Source organism: Phaseolus vulgaris, chromosome 2 (genome assembly GCF_051622355.1).
Source record: "Phaseolus vulgaris cultivar YP4 chromosome 2, ASM5162235v1, whole genome shotgun sequence".
Taxonomy (NCBI): domain Eukaryota; kingdom Viridiplantae; phylum Streptophyta; class Magnoliopsida; order Fabales; family Fabaceae; genus Phaseolus; species Phaseolus vulgaris.
Window position 1 is genome coordinate 49,766,068 of NC_143499.1, and position 17,989 is coordinate 49,784,056.

At 30.6% G+C, this 17,989-nt stretch overlaps 3 protein-coding genes, 6 non-coding genes and 2 pseudogenes across 9 annotated transcripts; 2 read left to right on the forward strand and 9 right to left on the reverse strand.

Annotated features, from left to right (window-relative positions):
* The first annotated feature begins 1,308 nt into the window (after positions 1-1,308).
* LOC137812977 (semialdehyde dehydrogenase family protein) lies at positions 1,309-4,725 on the forward strand. Its single transcript, XM_068615242.2, has 7 exons — positions 1,309-1,965; positions 2,240-2,326; positions 2,457-2,501; positions 2,579-2,674; positions 2,765-2,866; positions 4,169-4,323; positions 4,412-4,725. The coding sequence occupies exons 1-7, from the start codon at positions 1,405-1,407 to the stop codon at positions 4,491-4,493; spliced, it is 1,128 nt and encodes a 375-aa protein (XP_068471343.2). The 5' UTR covers positions 1,309-1,404; the 3' UTR covers positions 4,494-4,725.
* A 938-nt stretch (positions 4,726-5,663) lies between these two features.
* Positions 5,664-9,157, reverse strand: LOC137812981 (uncharacterized). Its single transcript, XM_068615248.2, has 6 exons — positions 9,054-9,157; positions 6,969-7,017; positions 6,843-6,861; positions 6,303-6,383; positions 6,114-6,218; positions 5,664-6,042 (listed from the first exon to the last, which is right to left on the reverse strand). Exons 2-6 carry the CDS (start codon positions 6,971-6,973, stop codon positions 5,926-5,928), a joined length of 327 nt encoding a protein of 108 aa, XP_068471349.2. The 5' UTR covers positions 6,974-7,017; positions 9,054-9,157; the 3' UTR covers positions 5,664-5,925.
* LOC137813097 (small nucleolar RNA Z159/U59) lies at positions 7,150-7,226 on the reverse strand (annotated as a pseudogene).
* On the reverse strand, positions 7,380-7,463 carry LOC137813093 (small nucleolar RNA Z159/U59). Its single transcript, XR_011081334.1, has one exon. It is a non-coding gene; the product is annotated as a small nucleolar RNA Z159/U59 (small nucleolar RNA).
* LOC137813095 (small nucleolar RNA Z159/U59) lies at positions 7,654-7,737 on the reverse strand. The gene has a single exon (XR_011081336.2). It is a non-coding gene; the product is annotated as a small nucleolar RNA Z159/U59 (small nucleolar RNA).
* LOC137813098 (small nucleolar RNA Z159/U59) lies at positions 7,835-7,913 on the reverse strand (annotated as a pseudogene).
* LOC137813094 (small nucleolar RNA Z159/U59) lies at positions 7,927-8,010 on the reverse strand. Its single transcript, XR_011081335.1, has one exon. It is a non-coding gene; the product is annotated as a small nucleolar RNA Z159/U59 (small nucleolar RNA).
* LOC150029268 (small nucleolar RNA Z159/U59) lies at positions 8,108-8,188 on the reverse strand. The gene has a single exon (XR_016519077.1). It is a non-coding gene; the product is annotated as a small nucleolar RNA Z159/U59 (small nucleolar RNA).
* Positions 8,202-8,285, reverse strand: LOC150029269 (small nucleolar RNA Z159/U59). The gene has a single exon (XR_016519076.1). It is a non-coding gene; the product is annotated as a small nucleolar RNA Z159/U59 (small nucleolar RNA).
* Positions 8,635-8,718, reverse strand: LOC137813096 (small nucleolar RNA Z159/U59). The gene has a single exon (XR_011081337.1). It is a non-coding gene; the product is annotated as a small nucleolar RNA Z159/U59 (small nucleolar RNA).
* A 3,772-nt stretch (positions 9,158-12,929) lies between the features above and the next one.
* LOC137812983 (protein RGF1 INDUCIBLE TRANSCRIPTION FACTOR 1) lies at positions 12,930-15,091 on the forward strand. The gene is made up of 4 exons (XM_068615250.2): positions 12,930-13,030; positions 13,484-13,747; positions 14,311-14,505; positions 14,593-15,091. The coding sequence occupies exons 1-4, from the start codon at positions 13,028-13,030 to the stop codon at positions 14,809-14,811; spliced, it is 681 nt and encodes a 226-aa protein (XP_068471351.2). The 5' UTR covers positions 12,930-13,027; the 3' UTR covers positions 14,812-15,091.
* Positions 15,092-17,989: the final 2,898 nt, after the last annotated feature.

Here is a 17,989-nt window from a genome sequence, read left to right on the forward strand (position 1 = left end):
GAAAAGTCTTTCAATTTTCTCAAAATATCTTTCACAGCCATGTGTTCTGGTGAGACATCGTAGTCAGCAGAAACTAAAGAAAAAGAAAAATATGGAGTTAATAGAATAGTCAACAATTTACAAAATAATTATGGAATCTAAGTTTATATCATTATCACGCGTGGAAAAATAGCTAGGTCTTCTTAGATAAAATCCTTATTTAATATGCTTTTCTTTTCTCCAGTACTGTTATATATAAAATCTGAAATTGATTTTGAATCTCAAAGAAACTTCTTGGTTCTTGCGCCATTTATTAAATTAAAATATTGAGTCAATGGAAGAGTCTAACGATTCAGAGATTATTATGGTGTCTAGCTTTATACAGCATTAATACGAGTAGTTTCTTTAATACTTTTACTCAATTTATTTATTTTTAATTCTTTTTTTCACACCTTTTACAAATAAAGAATCGAATTTCTTTAATATATTTTAGAAAATAACCACTAAACATAAAACTAGGTTAATATGACTAAATGAACTTTTGGAAAAGTCTTTGAATTTTCTCAAAAATATCTTCCACTGCCATGTGTTCTGGTCAGTCTTAAGAATAGTCAACAATTTGCAAAATAATTATGGAATCTAGGTTTATATCATTATCACGCGTGGAAAGATAGCTATGCCTTCTTAGATAAAATCCTTATTTGTTTTAATTGGGCTTGTATTGGCCTTTGTAATCTGCTTTTCTTTTCTCCTATACTGCATACTTAATCTTATAAAAAATTTATATTTATATCAATTATATTATGAAAAACTCAAAAATCTGAAATTGATTTTGAATCTCAAAGAAACTTCTGGGTTCTTGCGCCATTTATTAAATTAAAATATTGAGTCAATGAAAGAGTCTAACGATTCGCAGAGTATTATGGTGTCTAGCTTTATACAGCATTAATACGAGTAGTTTCTTTAATACTTTTACTCAATTTATTTATTTTTAATTCTTTTTTTTCACACCTTTTACAAATAAAGAATCGTATTTCTTTAATATATTTTAGAAAATAACCACTAAACATAAAACTAGGTTAATATGACTAAATGAATAAAGATAGTGTAAGAATAACAGGAATAACATTACTACAAATAACAATATATTAATATCAATATGTTTCTTAATAAATTTTACACCCACTGTCTATTTATAAATTAATATATTATAAATATCTAATGATGTTTTTCTGGGTAGCTTATTTCTCTAACATTTAAAAATTAAATTTTTAGATTTTACAAAACATTACATTTTGATTTTAATATTTATAAAATATTTTTTAATTTCATATTTAAAACACAACACTTAGTTGAGTGTGTTCCTTAGTTACTTACCACTCATCACAGCCGCCAAATAACAACCCTACCAACGCCACCACCGTCATGGCTTCACTCTCCGTTTCGCGCCACAGCCACCTCTTATCGGGCTTCCTTCCGGCCCGGCCCAAGCCCACCTCGGGGCCCACCAGGGTCCGAATGTCCCTCCGCGATGACGGCCCCGCCATCGCCGTCGTCGGCGTCACCGGCGCCGTTGGCCAGGAGTTCCTCTCCGTCCTCTCCGACCGCGACTTCCCCTACCGTTCCATCAAAATGCTGGCCTCGCAGCGCTCCGCCGGCCGCCGCATCGTCTTCGAGGACAGGGACTACGTCGTGGAGGAGCTCACAGCGGATAGCTTCGACGGCGTCGACATCGCGCTCTTCAGTGCCGGCGGCTCCATCAGCAAGAAGTTCGGCCCCGCCGCGGTGGATCGGGGTACGGTGGTGGTAGACAATAGCTCCGCGTTTCGGATGGACGAGAAGGTGCCGCTGGTTATTCCCGAAGTGAACCCCGAAGCGATGCAACACATCAAAGCCGGAACGGGAAAAGGCGCTCTCATTGCGAACCCTAATTGCTCCACCATTATTTGCTTGATGGCCGCTACCCCTCTTCATCGACGAGCTAAGGTCAATTTTTGCCTTTTCAATCTACTCTTATATTATATATCAGAATATTCTTCAACTTATTTTATAAATTAGAATATTCTTCAATTTCAATCATTTTTTGAATTGATATTGTTGGTGGTTAAAAGTGATTTTCTGATTGAAAATATTTATTTATTATGAATTTTGAACATTTGTTATTGATTTACAGAGAATACCAGTTTATATAAAATGCAGATTTGTATGTTTTGTAATCGTGTGCTTTGTCTTGGGATGCTTCTCTGCTTGAATACTACAGGTGTTACGAATGGTTGTAAGTACCTATCAGGCTGCGAGTGGTGCTGGTGCTGCTGCAATGGAAGAGCTCGAGCTGCAAACTCGTGAGGTTTGGATTAAGCTTTGTCGGTATAGTTTGTTAGCTTGGTTTGAACTCTACCTCTGGGATTGTGTGAAGGAGAAAGTGGTTTTTTTAGGGTCTCTAATCGTGATTTTCTTTTGGCCTTTTTGACTGAAAGGTGTTGGAAGGAAAACCACCCACTTGTAAAATATTTAATCGACAGGTTAGCACAATTCTGATATGCATTTCTTGTGATTGATGCTTTCAGAATTACTTCTTGAAGGTGTTGTTGTTTTGCAGTATGCTTTTAACATATTCTCGCATAATGCGCCTGTTCTTTCAAATGGATATAACGAAGAAGAAATGAAAATGGTTAAGGAGACAAGGAAAATATGGGTAAGCTGAAATTGAATCTTTTTAAATTGTTTGTTGATTTTTATTTCACATTATGTAATACTTCCTTATATTTTTCTTACACTTTTGCAGAATGACAAGGATGTTAAAGTAACTGCCACATGCATACGAGTTCCTGTCATGCGGGCTCATGCTGAGAGTGTGAATCTTCAATTTGAAAATCCACTTGATGAGGTACTTCGTGTTGCTATGCTGTGTCGTTATTAAATATATCGGATTAAAGCTCTATAATCCCTCTACCCCCACCACCTCAAAAATTTAGTGGAATGAAATTTGCATTCTTTGTTGTTTAATTTGCTGGATTTGAATTGATATGGCATTACATGCACATTAAGCAATCCACTAAGGTCGGCTTAGTGGTGGGAGGTTCTAATAGTTTGCATGGGGTGTTGTTTCAAACCTCATTGGTGCCTTTTGCATGTAAAAGTTCTTGCATATTATTATTTCATTTAATAATTTTTAGCTAAAATCTTTTATATACTTCATTGAAGTTTTGCACACCAATGAGTAGCAATATTCTGTTCCCCTCTTTTATTGAATTTAGTTGCCTGTACAATTGACCTAGGATAGGACGCTAAGATCAGGCTTCAGAACTAGCCCACAGTTGACATGACTTAAGTTAATTTTTCAGATATCAAAGTGATTAGCATTTTGAAACCTGAATTGTATGTTAATATACTGGGGATTGCTAGAATTAGTTTTATAATTATAACATTATTGACTTTTTTACAATATAAAAAATGATTCAGGAGGGCTAAAATTTTATCTCTATTAAATATAGGATTATCATTTGTCAATATCACATATGTATAGGATAATATAAGCAAAGCCAGGATTAAATAGAAGATAGGAAAGTGTATAGCCCAACTTCCTATAAAGCTCTCATGTTATTGGTCGTCTTGAAGCATCTAATTTTGTTTGTCTTTTGGTTTGCAATTGATAGATTACAAACTGCATGTGGGCTTTCTGATGCTGGATAAAGAAAAATATCATGCTAAGCATTATTATGATCTTACAGCAAAAGTCATTTACTAGAGATGATCATTCTTTTTGTAGTCATTAGCTTGACTTCAATGTGTTGGCTTTTGCATTTTGTATATCTGGAGGATCTTTGTTTCTGTTTTTTCACAGCTATATAATATTCAGTGTTGGAACATGCAAGGTCTTGTCTTTCTTAGCATTATTATGATCTTACAGCAAAAGTCATTTACTAGAGATGATCATTCTTTTTGTAGTCATTAGCGTGACTTCAATGTGTTGGCTTTTGCATTTTGTATATCTGGAGGATCTTTGTTTCTGTTTTTTCACAGCTATATAATATTCAGTGTTGGAACATGCAAGGTCTTGTCTTTCTTAGCATGCACAAAATCATGGTTATATTGGGAACAAATTGAAATGCACTTTGAATTGAGTGAGAAAACTTCCCCAAAAGTCAATCTTTCATGCATGAGTTCATTTGTTTTTTAATTTCTTCAGAACACTGCAAGAGATATCCTGAAGAATGCTCCAGGTGTGGTGGTTATTGATGATCGTGAGGCCAATAGTTTTCCTACTCCATTGGAAGTGTCAAATAAGGATGATGTTGCTGTTGGTAGGATTCGGCAGGACCTGTCTCAGGATGGGAATCAAGGGTAAATCTCTTGCATGGAAATGATCAAATTTCAATTGGCACTGTTATTTGTCAGTAGCATTTTACATAAATGGTGCATATACTCGCAGGTTGGACATATTTATATGTGGGGATCAAATTCGCAAGGGAGCTGCACTTAACGCAATCCAGATTGCTGAGATGTTGCTTTGACTTCTACTTCGTCAAACAGTTTTGTATCTGCTAGTTTTATGAGCTTATTAATTTCTTTTTCGAGATTTAACTAGTCCAAGGATATTTCAACAATGTAGCTGGAAACAAATTTCTTAAGGTCTTCGTGCGTAATTTATGTAATCCTTTTCAGGCAACAAGCATGGGTTATGACAATCATCTAATGTTTGATCTTTTGAATAAAGAATTTGATGACCAGTTTTATTTAGTGTTACTTTATTTCTCACTTGTAAAGACACCACCTGCCACCTAATCAAAATATCCAAATCCAAAACTATAATTTCTATTTAGTTAGCTAATTTAGGTACTCCTTTAAGTAAATCATTTTTTTAAGGATGCTCTATTTTTAAGAAATTGCTATTAAGAAGTTGAAAGCTACAGTACCGTATCTTGCTTTGGTGACAGCTTTAAGATAGACGCACTAAGTTAAAAAAAAATAACAATAATAAAATTAGTTATCATATGTCAAGTTAATAAGTATTTTAATATAATTTTTTGAAATTTATTTCAAAATTTATTTTTAGTTTATGGAGAAAATAATTTTATTTTAATTTGTTGTGAAAGTGCGGTAATAAATTAAACAGTTTGATACTAATTTAATTTTAAACCATAATATAGAATATAATAAAAAAATGTTTAAATTTCTCATTAATTAGAAAGTTAAAAAAAATCAAGAATAAGAATATATAAAAAATTCTGCACTCAATAATTTCAACTTCTTTTATTTTTTTTCAACTCACTTAACACAAAAATAAATTAAACATTTTCAATAATGAAATAAGAATAAATAACATTAAAAGTTTTGACAAACACAGTTATTTTGATAACATGATGCAATGGTAAAAAAGGAACATTTTTTATACAAGAATAATTTATGATTGCGCATAATTCCAATAAATTGATCCCTTGAGAAAAACAAAATACAACCCTTAGAGCATAATTTCTACTCCACGAAATAAGTTTTAAGATGGAAAAAAAATTATACTGTAATCTTGATAGTGAAAATCGTATTAAATATTTTAAATTTTCTCTAATAATAAATAAAATATACCATTTTTTATAGTAAGAAATTCTAAAAGAAAACATACTGGGATGATATCATTCGATCATCAATAAAGTAGTGAAGCAAGGTGCTGATTAGGAGAAAAGAAGGAAAAGAAAAAGAACTATACATTTTAAAATGATTCCATACAAACCATTAGATGTACATGTTAACAGGTACATAATAGATCCGGAAATTGGTAATTGTTGGGGCGTCCTCATCAAACTACCGACTACATCCTCCGCCAATGTCTAAACAAATAAATTTCAAAGGCCAGCAGAATGTAAATATATAAGGTTGTCAGGAATTTCAAAATATGAGAAAAGGCAAATACTACATAGCCATTTCCTTCTACAAGATGATTGCAAAATCTCATTTGGGGTTCCTAAGAACAATGATGACAGAATCTCCACGTAGGAACATTTTGCTGATGAATCTATCCTTGTTCACTGGCTGTGCCTTTTTCTTTCCTTTACCAGTCTTGGGCACCTGATTGCAAGCACAGATCATTAGCCGGTGTAACAAATGCAAGGGCTGTTCATTTAAAAGAAAAACCATACCTCAGTCCACATCTCCCTAACATTTTCAAGAACCATGTTGCAATGTCTATCAAATGCTCTTACACGACCCAGAAGCTTTTTGTTGTTCCGACAATTTATCAATACCTAAGTAAAGGTGGGGGGTTAGAAAGAATATACCTCTAGGGCTGCCTCAGAAAATAGCACATAATATCTAAAATTGGCATATACCTGGGTATTATTTTTAACACTCATCATTAGTACAGATAGTGGTCCAGTGTTGAATTCCTCTTCCTCATTCTTAACCGCAGTCTGTAAAAGAAGGTATCTTAGCTTGGCAAAAAGATAGTAACACATGGCTAGTCTAGAGCCCCTAGAAACAATTAATAAAAACAATAAAAGATACATAATGAAAGCCAATTTCATACAAAAATGAGAAGAAACGTGCAATAATTTTATTACAGAAGACATTGTTTGATCCAAGTTTACAAGGAATAAATAGCAAGCAAAAGATGCCTATTAAATTTAAAGCTTCAAAATGTAGTAGATTAGCATTTTACTAATCGGCAACAAGACATCCAACTTATCAAACAAATTTGACGTTATCATGACATAATAGAGATTCAATTTCCATGAACAGATAATTAGTCAAATATATAAAACCAAAGAAAAACATTTCCCAGCACAGAAATATAGAGAACATAACAGCTTTAAAGTTCAAGCTTCATACAAGCATATAGCCAAACATGCATGACAGTTAAAAGGACTTACATCTTCCTCCATTGGACGGCTTCAGAAGAGATAAAAAAGGAAAAGAAAACAAAAATTGTTAGTAATTGAGAAAAAATGTGAAAAAATCATAGTAATAATAATGATGCCATTATAATTCACCAGTACCTCATTTTGGAAGGAATGGCAGATCAGAAGCTCTTCAATGAAGTCAAAACTGAAACAAGAGAAAAATAAATAAATCAAATGTTAAATTAAAACTGAAACGAATAAAACAGTAACATAAACCTGAAATAGAAGCAGAGAATAAGAAATACTGTAACGGAATAACAATAAAAAAGATTAGCAAGCCTCTTCAGTTCAGGTCTCCATTTACTTTCCTCATGGACAACTCAGAAAGTATATTTTATGATCATCAGCAGAGACTAATTTGATTAATTTCAACAATCAAACCAGGGATAGACTTCATAAGTAAAAGGTGCAATTATACATGAAGTGAGCAAACAAAAAACTATTCCCTACAACATAATTGAAACAAACAATTATTGAGAACATATATTAGAAAACAAACATTAGAAAGCCTCTTCAGTTCAGGTCTCCATATATTTTCCGCATAGAAAACTCAGAAGAACGAAAGTAATATTTTTCATCATCCCCAGAGGCAATTTTTCATGAAGGGAACAAACAAAAATATATACTCTACAACATAATTGAAAAGTATGAATATTGAGAACTTATATTAGAAGACAAACTTTAGAAAGCCTTTTCAGTTCAGGTCTCCACGTATTTTCCACATAAAAAAAATTAGAAGAACGAATATTGAGAACATATATTAGAAAACAAACATTAGAAAGCCTCTTCAGTTCAGGTCTCCATATATTTTCCGCATAGAAAACTAGGAAGAACGAAAGTAATATTTTTCATCATCCTCAGAGACAGTTTTACGCAAAGGGAGCAAACAAAAATATATTCTCTACAACATAATTGAAAAGTACGAATATTTTGAACTTATATTAGAAGACAACCTTAAGAAAGCCTCTTCAGTTCAAGACTCCATATATTTTCCACATTAAAATTTGAGAAGAACGAATATTGAGAACATATATTAGAACACAAACATTAGAACGCCTCTTCAGTTCAGGTCTCCATATATTTTCCGCATAGAAAACTCAGAAGAACGAAAGTAATATTTTTCATCATCCCCAGAGGCAATTTTAAACGAAGGGAGCAAACAAAAATATATTCTCTACAACATAATTGAAAAGCATGAATATTGAGAGCTTATATTAGAAGACAAACTTAAGAAAGCCTCTTCAGTTCAGGTCTCCATATATTTTCCACATAAAAAAAACTCAGAAGAACGAATATTGAGAACAGATGCTAGAAAACAAACATTAGAAAGCCTCTTCAGTTCAGGTTTCCATATATTTTCCGCATAGAAAACTCAGAAGAACGAAAGTAATATTTTTCATCATCCTCAGAGGCAATTTTACACGAAGGGAGCAAACAAAAATATAGTCTCTACAACATAATTGAAAAGCATGAATATTGAGAGATTATATTAGAAGACGTAAAAATTTCAGAAGAACGAAAGATATATTTCTCATCATCCTAAAAAGGCTAATTGATTGTTTTCAAAATATGGGACAAACGACTCAAAAATTCCAGGAAATGGAATGGATATACAAGAAAATTGACGGTTCATAAAGGAACTTGGGAGCAAAACAGTATGTCCTATGTTACCTAGTTTAACTAAAAACAATTGAACAATGTGCACAAAGGACAGTTCACCCTCAAAGGATCTGATTGGGAATATCAAAACAAACTTTAGAAAGCCTCTTCAGTTCAGGTCTCCATACATTTTCCTCATAGAAAAGTCAGTAGAACGAAAGTTATACTTTTCATCATCCTCAGAGGCCAATTACATTATTTCAACATTCAATGCACACACATTAGATTTTTCAAAAGCCTAAGAAGCTACATCAGATAAATGTCTCAAAACCCTAAAATCTCAGGCTGCCGAATTAGAAGAAGCTGAAGGAGCAAAGTTTTTTTAGTGTGAAATCGAATGCAAAACAAATACAAATAACGAAACACTAACGGATAGAAAAACGATAATCTCAGATGAATAAGACCCTCAACAAAGAAAAAAGCATATCCAGAATCATTTTCAAAATTACACATAGTATAACGAATTCAAACACAAAAGCACGAATCTAAAAGAAACCACGAAGAGATGCAAAAGCAGCATACCTTGATTATGATTCAGAGGACGAAGAAGATCTGAATGTGAAAATGGAGACTGAAGGAGCAGACTCAGTGGTTTTTTATACTGAAAACCCTAATTTTATTCCCTCGAATTTTTTGAAGGTTTAAGTTCAAAACCAAACATAGTTGGACAGGCCCATGTTCTTTCGGCCCGGCCCGCTCTAACTGGATAAGTGTTTTAGGCTATTACTATTTACACTTTCTTTTATACTAAAGCACCCTCCCTTTTTTCTTAAGCTAGACGACGCCGTTCCCACCACATTCAAAGTGTGATTTAGTATATAGATAGAAAAACCATGTTATTATTTTATCACACCGAATTTTCCATATTCAACTAAAATGTTTGCAAATCCAATATATATATATATTAAAGAAAGAGTGTTATAAAGTCAAGGTATACAAATATATTTTAACTACTTTTTGAATTCCAAGATTATTCCAAAAGGGCTTTTAACAATGACTTCTTAACAAATTTATTGACATTTCTTCCTAGGGTTAGTTTCAAGGATTTTGCATATTGCTTTTACTTACAAAATAAACCATACTTAATTATTTCACAAACCATAATTATTCAATTAATTAAAACACTAATTTTACATAACTTCATATTACATTAGAAGATACATTAATGGCACAAATACTTATTTCATTTTTTTTTCTTCTTATCTTAGTTCTATTATTGCTTTCAAAATACTTATTTCTATTATATTTCAAATATTTCTTATACATTGAATTATTCTGTAAATTTAAAATATTGTCTTAGAGATCACGTGTGTTTTTAAATGAAGACATATAAAAAAGAAAAAATAGAATTATTATTTCAAATATGCATATTAGTAACATAGTAATGACTGAGATTCGGCAGTTGATCTCGACATGGTTGGTGCATAGCGAAATTTCATGATTTTGTTTTTTTGGCTCGATTTTATGATTTGGTGATGATTTTGATGAAAAACAAAAATCATGATTTTAGAAAAGTTGCCGAACTCAATCCTCACAAATGCCTTTTAATTTAATTGAATATATATATATATATATATATATATATATATATATATATATTATTTAATACATGTTTTTAATATAATTATATCAACATAAATTCGTGTTCATTATTATATGAAAGGAAACTAAATGAGTCATGAAGAATCTTATATAAAAAAGATAAGAGCACAATTTTTAATTTAAAATTTGTAAGTCAGTTAGATTATGATTTTTTCATGTTACTTTCTTAATACTTAAATCCCACACTAGTGAAGATTATGGTTAATATGTAAAATAAAACAAATTTTTATCTTAATTTTTTTTATCCTTATATGATATATATATTTTCATTCATGACTACATTTGTTCAAGTCACTATTTTATGTTTATTTATGAAATATATAAACTATTATGGTATTCAATTTATAAACATGTTCACCACTAGCTTTAGTATTTGTTATTTAAGTATTATTTTTAAAATCAAGTAATGAAAGTAAAATTAATGGTAAACAATATTATTAGCTAAATAATTGTTTATGATTTGATTTTATGGATTTATATCTTTTATTTAAATTTATGAAATTAAAATTATTTAAAAATGTAATTTTTTATTTAAATTTACATTTTATGGTACAATTTTTTTGAATTATGAATTTTTATTTGAATTCTATTCAATGTTAATTTTTATATTTAAGTTTGTGTTTTAAAAGGTAATTTTCAAATATTTTTTTAAATAAAAGAGTATTAATACTCATGAGTATAAGATAATTCAAAGTGTTTTCCAAGAGAGTAGTTTTAACAAACAAAGAAACAAACTTTTTTTATCTTTTATCTGCTGGCACCACTCTTTTTACTTATATTCAACTCAACAAATATAAAATAAAAACATTTTATATTAAATATTAATTCACGTTAAGGAAAACAGATATGAAAATCCACACATCCTATTAAATATTTGATAGTAATTTAGCAAAATAATTAGAATTAAGCCGATAGATTAACTTTGAATATTAAACACTACAATGAAAATAAATAAAATTTGAATTATTTATTTATAAGTCAAAATTAGTTAAACATAAATTAATTTATAAAAAATATATTTATATGATTTATTTAAACTCATTTTTTTAATTTATGCTAAGTTAAATTTAATTTAAGAAGAACTTTTTTTTTTTACTTTTATCCGATCTAAATGTTTGTGGAGATATCAGATTAGCTTATTATCTTAGCTTAATTGTTTGTATTAAAATTAAATTTCCACTGTATAATTATATTAAATATAAAAGAAAGTAATTATTGTTTGTTATAATTCTATATAATTAAAGCAAAATTGTGTGAAACTATATATTTTTAGTTTCCATAAAAGCAACATATTTTAATTTGGTTTCTATATATATTATTTTTAATTAACGCTTTAGTTCTTATGAAATTAGAAATATTTTATTTGGTTAAGGTAAAATATGTTTCTTGATTTCAATTTCTCTATAATATAAAATTACTAATTCTGGTTCCTGAAATTAATTTATGGTAAATAAGTAATATTCATTTTCGAAATTTGAAAAATTTCTTGAGAAATCAAATATTGATACTGTAAAATAAAAGTGATCTTAGATAAACATTTAGAATTTTCACTAATCATAAACATTACGAATAAAATAATAAAATATCAATATTTATTAAGTTACAGAAATTAAGTAAAAATTAGTAAATTAGTTACTGTATGTGAATATGACATAAAAACATAATAGTTTTTTCCCTAACGAAATTGACATTAGATATATATTAAAGTAGTAGAAAGAGTGAGATTTTGATGAGTAAGATGGCAAGAAGGACAAGAGTTTGACCGTTGAAATTATGATTATGTGGAAACTTTATATATACCTAAACATTAATTTTACAATATACATTATGTATAATATATAATATATATCTGTATATATATTTATTGATTTTTACATTGATAAAATATTTACAATTTTTAAAATATAGGATATAAGATATAAAAATTTATATATAAGTATATTTTAATTTTTTTAATGAAAAAATGTTTTTGATGACTAGATCAAAAGTTTTTTTATTATTTTTATAACTAAAATAAAGATTTATAAAATAAATTTGAGTTTTTAAAAAATTAATATATTTTTTATTTTTAAAATTATGTTAGAATATGAAAATTTTAACAAATATTTTTTTTTAAAATTAAATAATTCATTGATACGTATTCATTAATAGTGATATTCATATGTATCGAGATACATGATATAAATTCATCATTTAAAAAAAAGTGTAAAACATTATAATTTACACATCAAAGACAAAAGTTAATAAATAAATAAAATCCGGTTCCAAAACAGTGTTGATGTTCTGACAATTGAATGTGAAAACTCGCTTCCCGTGAAGGCTTTTATCAGTTCGAACAACCACTTACGGATAATATCACAGAGCGAGAAACAATAATTAAAATATCGTGTTCAGTGGGCCACCACATAATTATATTTGAAAATTTTAAATAAATAATTGTGAAAATAAATAAATAAGGAATTTAGGGATTCCGAGAATTTCGGTTAAATTGGCGGGAAATGGGTGGGGGGCAGCTAGCGACTTTTTTGGGTTTTCCACTCTTTTCTACTATGTGGGCCCCACGTCACATTCACTCTGAGTAATTTCTGACCGCACGATCACATTCCAATCCAACGGCACCACCGCGCTCACTTCCCGCCGATCGTACGGAAACAGTTCTTTGCAGGAAATAAAGATAAACCATTTGGCTTCAATTTTCCCTTTTAATTTAATTTAATTTAAAATTTTAATTTTTTTAATTGAATTATCTCACTTTTTGAAATTATAAAAGCCACAATACCCTTTTTCCTTTTTATTTCAATCCCTTCATATTCACAGTGAGAGAAAGAGTTCACATTCTTCACTTTGCTCACAAGCCGCAACTGCTACAGTGTACTCAATCTCAAGCCGAAGAGATGGTAAGAATCATCAATTCTGTGTCTTTGGACTCTGATTGTTGTGGGTTTTCGTAAAGTTTTGATTTTTCTCTTTGATTCCTTGTGATTTGTTTGCAATTAGTCTTGTGATCATTGAAGCCAGCTAATTTTCCTTGCATTTTGGATGAGTATGATTCTTGCTGTTTCCTTTTAGTATAACTCACTTTGATCATTTGCTTAATCTTCCTATCATAAATTTGGTGTCAGTCTGCATCAAGTTTGCAAATTGTGTCTTTTGATTAGGTTAGTTTGTTGTTGCATCTTGAATATTGTCGTTTGAGTGCCATTTTCCTGTGGTGGGGTTGGATTTCTTGGAGAGTGATATGCTGCAAACTTGTTGAGGAAAGATTACCATTTTGATCCTTGATTGTTGAACTGTCTTTTGCTTTTGAATTGAAGGGTTCTTGAATTCCTTTTGCAATGGATTTTTTTCAGGGGGGCGAGAATCTTTCACCCAAGGAAAAGAGTAGAGATTGGGTTGGAGTTCTTATGAACAGCAGCTTTGGTTATTGTGATTACCACCATGACCTTCGATCTAATGAGAAGAATGTCTTCTGCGTAGACTGTGCTCTTAGGATGTGTAGGCACTGTAAGGAAGCTCATTCCCTACATAGAAGGTTTCAGATTTACAAATATTCCTACCAGGATGTCTTCCGCCATGCCGAACTGCAGAAGTATTTTGATTGCTCAAAAATTCAGGTCCTCGCCTCTTTGTCACAAGATAGTAATGAATTCACTGAGGGTTGATTAAATGATTGATTTTCTGTCGGCTTTGTTCATTTTTCCTATATTGTGCTTGACTTGTTTGCCTTGCATAGGAAAACACAATCTTTAATGATCTGATGAAAGTTATATGCAGATTTTAATTTTTCAAATGATGTAGCTGTTCTTTAGTGGATGTTAGCATTAATGAAGTGAGAACTAGTTTGATTTACAATGACTTAGTTCTCCATATGGGTTAATCAATGAATGAAGTAGTCTATCATTGATTTTTAACCAATGAAGGAAGTATTCTATCATTGATTTCGGGTCCTGAAATCCTCTATCAGCTTTGTCCAATGATGTCATTGATTTTATAATGATGACTGCACTTTTTTTATTGAACTTTGTTGAAGATATCTGATCATCATCGCTTATGTGTATATCTGACTCCTTGAATCTAATTATCCTCTTTAATAGTAAATCTCCAAGCATTGTTTTCTCATCTGAAAACTTATTAATGAATGTAATTTTCTGCTTACAATGGTGATGTGATTCTACAGACTTATATATCCAATAATGAAAGGATTGTGCACCTCAAACCTCGCCCTTCAATCAACAAATCTAAATCTTCTGATCTAAGCCCTGATTCTAAATCCAAAGAACCCAGCATAAGACCGAAGTCTGGAGGAAAGTGTGAAGAATGTGGAAAACACTTGCAAGATGAACGCAACCGCTTCTGCTCCATTACATGCAAGGTAACAACCGTGTTGTGGTGTAATGTTAAAATTTTTGTTATTTACTTCTGTATCATTTGTTGACTCCAGTTATGTGCAATCTATTAGATCGCAGTGCTTCCAGTGGAGACTGAAAACCAAAGTGCTAGAGGCATGATCTCTCCAAAATCTGAAGGCATTGACTTCACAATGAATGATAACCATAATTCAGAACCAGAGTCATCTATCTCTGAAGTTGAGCCATATGGATGGGTTGAAGTTGTGAATTTCAGAAAGCGCCCAAGGAAAAGCACCCCTCAGAGGCCTGTCTTTGTTTTTACTTCGTAGAAGATATCACTACTCTTATGGATTTCTTCATTTTCTTCTCCTATTTGTTTTTAATTTTCCATTTTTGAAGAATAATATTTCTTGAACATCTGAGGGAAGCTCAACCCCGTTGTGCCCCATATTGGGATTTAAGTATATAACATAGGAGTTTGAGGTTCTGTTGCCATTAGCAAAGTAACTAGCTGAGCTTGTACAGCACAAGGGTAATATGCTACTAACACACTTCGGGATACTACTTTCTGTATAGTTTTCAGCATCTTATTCTACTCCCTTGGCTCCATGTCACTTGCATATTACCACTAATGTTTAAGTTTAATGTAAATGTTCAAAAATAAATTTAATTTAAGGGTACTGTTAGTTTAATGTAAATGTTAATAATGAAGTATTATATATATTGATAAAAAAATGTTCTTAAGAACTGTTTCTGTCGGACAGCATAAAATGTTTCATACTATTACTGACCATTCATACCAATTAAACTCCTCTGCATTACAGATCTCAAGGTCATGCTTGCTATGATGGGGGTGGTGTTCATTTCTAGAATTTGACCCCTTTGAATAGCCATAAATATTCCACTCCACTAATCCTGTAAAAATCAATGTCATTAATACAACACCAATCCTCTTTATGTTTGTAGTTGAAAAGATTCAAACCGTTTTGTATTTTTTTGTTGAAACAAATAATTTCGGTATTCATTCAAAATCAGTAGATAACAAGTAGTTCACCTTGTTTATTTCTCATTCAATGCTTTTTGGCTGGTTGGTCTTATGATAATTGACTCTCTTAACAAAGCCTTCATTATGATAATTTGTGTATTATTTTAACAGTGACACTGTTTTCCCCTGCAGTAATAATCCCAGAGAAGTAATGGAATGTTGTGATGTGTCAATATGTGTATTATTAATTTATTTAACATAAATTTAATAGAATAAAGTAAAAATTATTATAGGCATGCAAATATGCTTTAGACCCTTTATATCTTTATAATGAGGCATGTCCCCAGAATGGACAAGCAAAAACTTGTGTTCATATTATTTCCTGTACATTGTGGCAGGCAAGAAGGTTGTTGTTAATCAAATAGGGTGGCAAAGATTTGGTGTCCCCACGACACAATGAATTGCAAACTCAAATCTTAAAAAAATGGGAATAAAGTTCAGCGAATCAAAAGATTCTAGTTTGATGAACTGTAAAAAAAAATTACATTCACATAAGGTGAGAAGTGAATGAAAGTCTTCTTAGAACATATAATCAAGATTCCTTTTCAAATTCAAATTTTGCAGAAGAAAAAGATTATCTGGATGAGAAGAATTTATAAAAAACAATCAATCAAATCTTACAACTATATCTAATCATCAATTAATGAAAATTTAACACAGTTGAAAAGTTGAGTTGGGAAATGCTTAGTTTGTCTTGTTAGTGTTTGGCATATTTGTTTAACAGTATACATTTTGCATATTGTGTGAGGACACCTAGATTTGGAACACAAAGCTGTTGTTTTCACACATTGATTAATTTGAATGTAGCTTTAAATTGGGTAGATGGGAAAAGGAAAAAATGTTTGATGAGAATGGGGTGCTATCTGAAATACTCAGAAGCAGTGACACATTCATTATGTTTCTGCTTTTGGTTTTGTTAGATGGGTCTCAGACTTTTTTCTATTTTCGAAATCAACCCTTTATGAGCAATTAGATCTATGGAGATCTCTCCAAAGAAGGAAAAAACTTTACAAAAAGGGTATTGAAAAAAAAGTTAAATTAATTGATAAATTGAAGAGATGGTGAAGAAGACAAGAGAAGAACAGAGAGAATGGTTTTTGTATTAAAATTGAATAAGAAGAGTTTTGAGCAACTTTTTGCACGATGGATGGGTCAAAATGGTATGGGTTGTGAATGATGAATTGAAAGCTTTGTCGGAGAATACCATCACTCTCCACCTACCCATGCTTTTAAGACACTTGTTTTTAGTTTATACCTTAAAGTTCTTTGCATTTCAAACTACTCACATATTCTATCATATTTTATTTGTGTTTCTTATAACTATTTTTTTTATTTCTATTTTTAAACAATAAAGTAAGTTTTTATTTATATTTTTAAATAAGGTGTTTCTTCCTGCACCCATCATAAAATGACAAAAATGCTCCATATAATTTGTTTTTTTAGAATACATTCTCAAAAGTTATTTCAGAAAACAAATTCCATAACTTATTATACACCTTATGGAAATCTATTATGAAAATCCTTTCAAAAATGCTTTTCAGAAATTTTGGAAAGCGATTTCCATAATACATTTATAAATTTGGAATGGGGTGTTCGAGAATATTTCAGAAAAAATAATCTAAAAGTCATTTAAAAAAGGGTGAAATTATCTTTTTAGATATTGATGGGGGTGCAGGAAGAACTTTGACGGGTGTAGAAAGAAACAACCTTCAAATGATGAAGTAACCTTATATTTGTTCTATATCTATTATACTTCAAAGGCTGCTTCTTCCTGCACCTCCATACCTTCTTCTCTCACCTCCATAGATTTTCATGTTTCCAAAAGTACCCCTCTGTAATATTGCGAATTACATAATTTGGAAGTCATTTTTCAAATTTATAATTAGCTTCCGGATTATATAATCCGAAAGTCTTTTTTAATATGCATGATTACTTTCCGGATTACATAATCTGGAAGTCTTTTTTAACTTCCAGATTATGTAATCCGGAAGTCTTTTTTCAAATGCGTTTCCGGATTACATAATCCGAAAACTATTCTATGGGGGTGGAAGAAGAAGGATAAAATTGTATTTTCATGTTCTGTATGGAGGTGCCAAAAGAAGATATGGAGGTGCAGGAAGAAACAGTCTACTTCAAATTAGAACCAACAAAGCAATGACCAAAAATGGATAAAATGAAGTTAGTTTTTTTTTTTAATAACCTATTTAGTTAGAATTTCGAATTGAGAATAAAAAATCACAACAAATCCCAACTAAAAGGCTTACTGTATAATTCTAGTTAATTAGTAATTAATAAATAACATACTAAGTGTCACAATTAAAAATATTAAAGATTTTATTACATTATATTTGTAATTATCATAATAAGAATATTTTAAATACTTATCAGTTTTATAGTGAAAAAACTTCAAAAGCTAATCCAAATCAAATCATAAACATTTGAATTCTATATTAAATTAAAGT

Coding starts and splice junctions, on each gene's coding strand:
- LOC137812977 (XM_068615242.2), top strand. CDS start 1,405: ATGGCTTCACTCTCCGTTTCGCGCCACAGCCACCTCTTATCGGGCTTC. Junction 2,502..2,578: donor GTAAAATATTTAATCGACAG/GTTAGCACAATT, acceptor GTTGTTTTGCAG/TATGCTTTTAACATATTCTC. Junction 2,867..4,168: donor TTGAAAATCCACTTGATGAG/GTACTTCGTGTT, acceptor TAATTTCTTCAG/AACACTGCAAGAGATATCCT.
- LOC137812981 (XM_068615248.2), bottom strand. Junction 6,219..6,302: donor GTGTTAAAAATAATACCCAG/GTATATGCCAAT, acceptor ACCTTTACTTAG/GTATTGATAAATTGTCGGAA. Junction 6,043..6,113: donor TTAGGGAGATGTGGACTGAG/GTATGGTTTTTC, acceptor GCTTGCAATCAG/GTGCCCAAGACTGGTAAAGG.
- LOC137812983 (XM_068615250.2), top strand. Junction 13,748..14,310: donor TTGATTGCTCAAAAATTCAG/GTCCTCGCCTCT, acceptor GTGATTCTACAG/ACTTATATATCCAATAATGA. Junction 14,506..14,592: donor TCTGCTCCATTACATGCAAG/GTAACAACCGTG, acceptor GCAATCTATTAG/ATCGCAGTGCTTCCAGTGGA.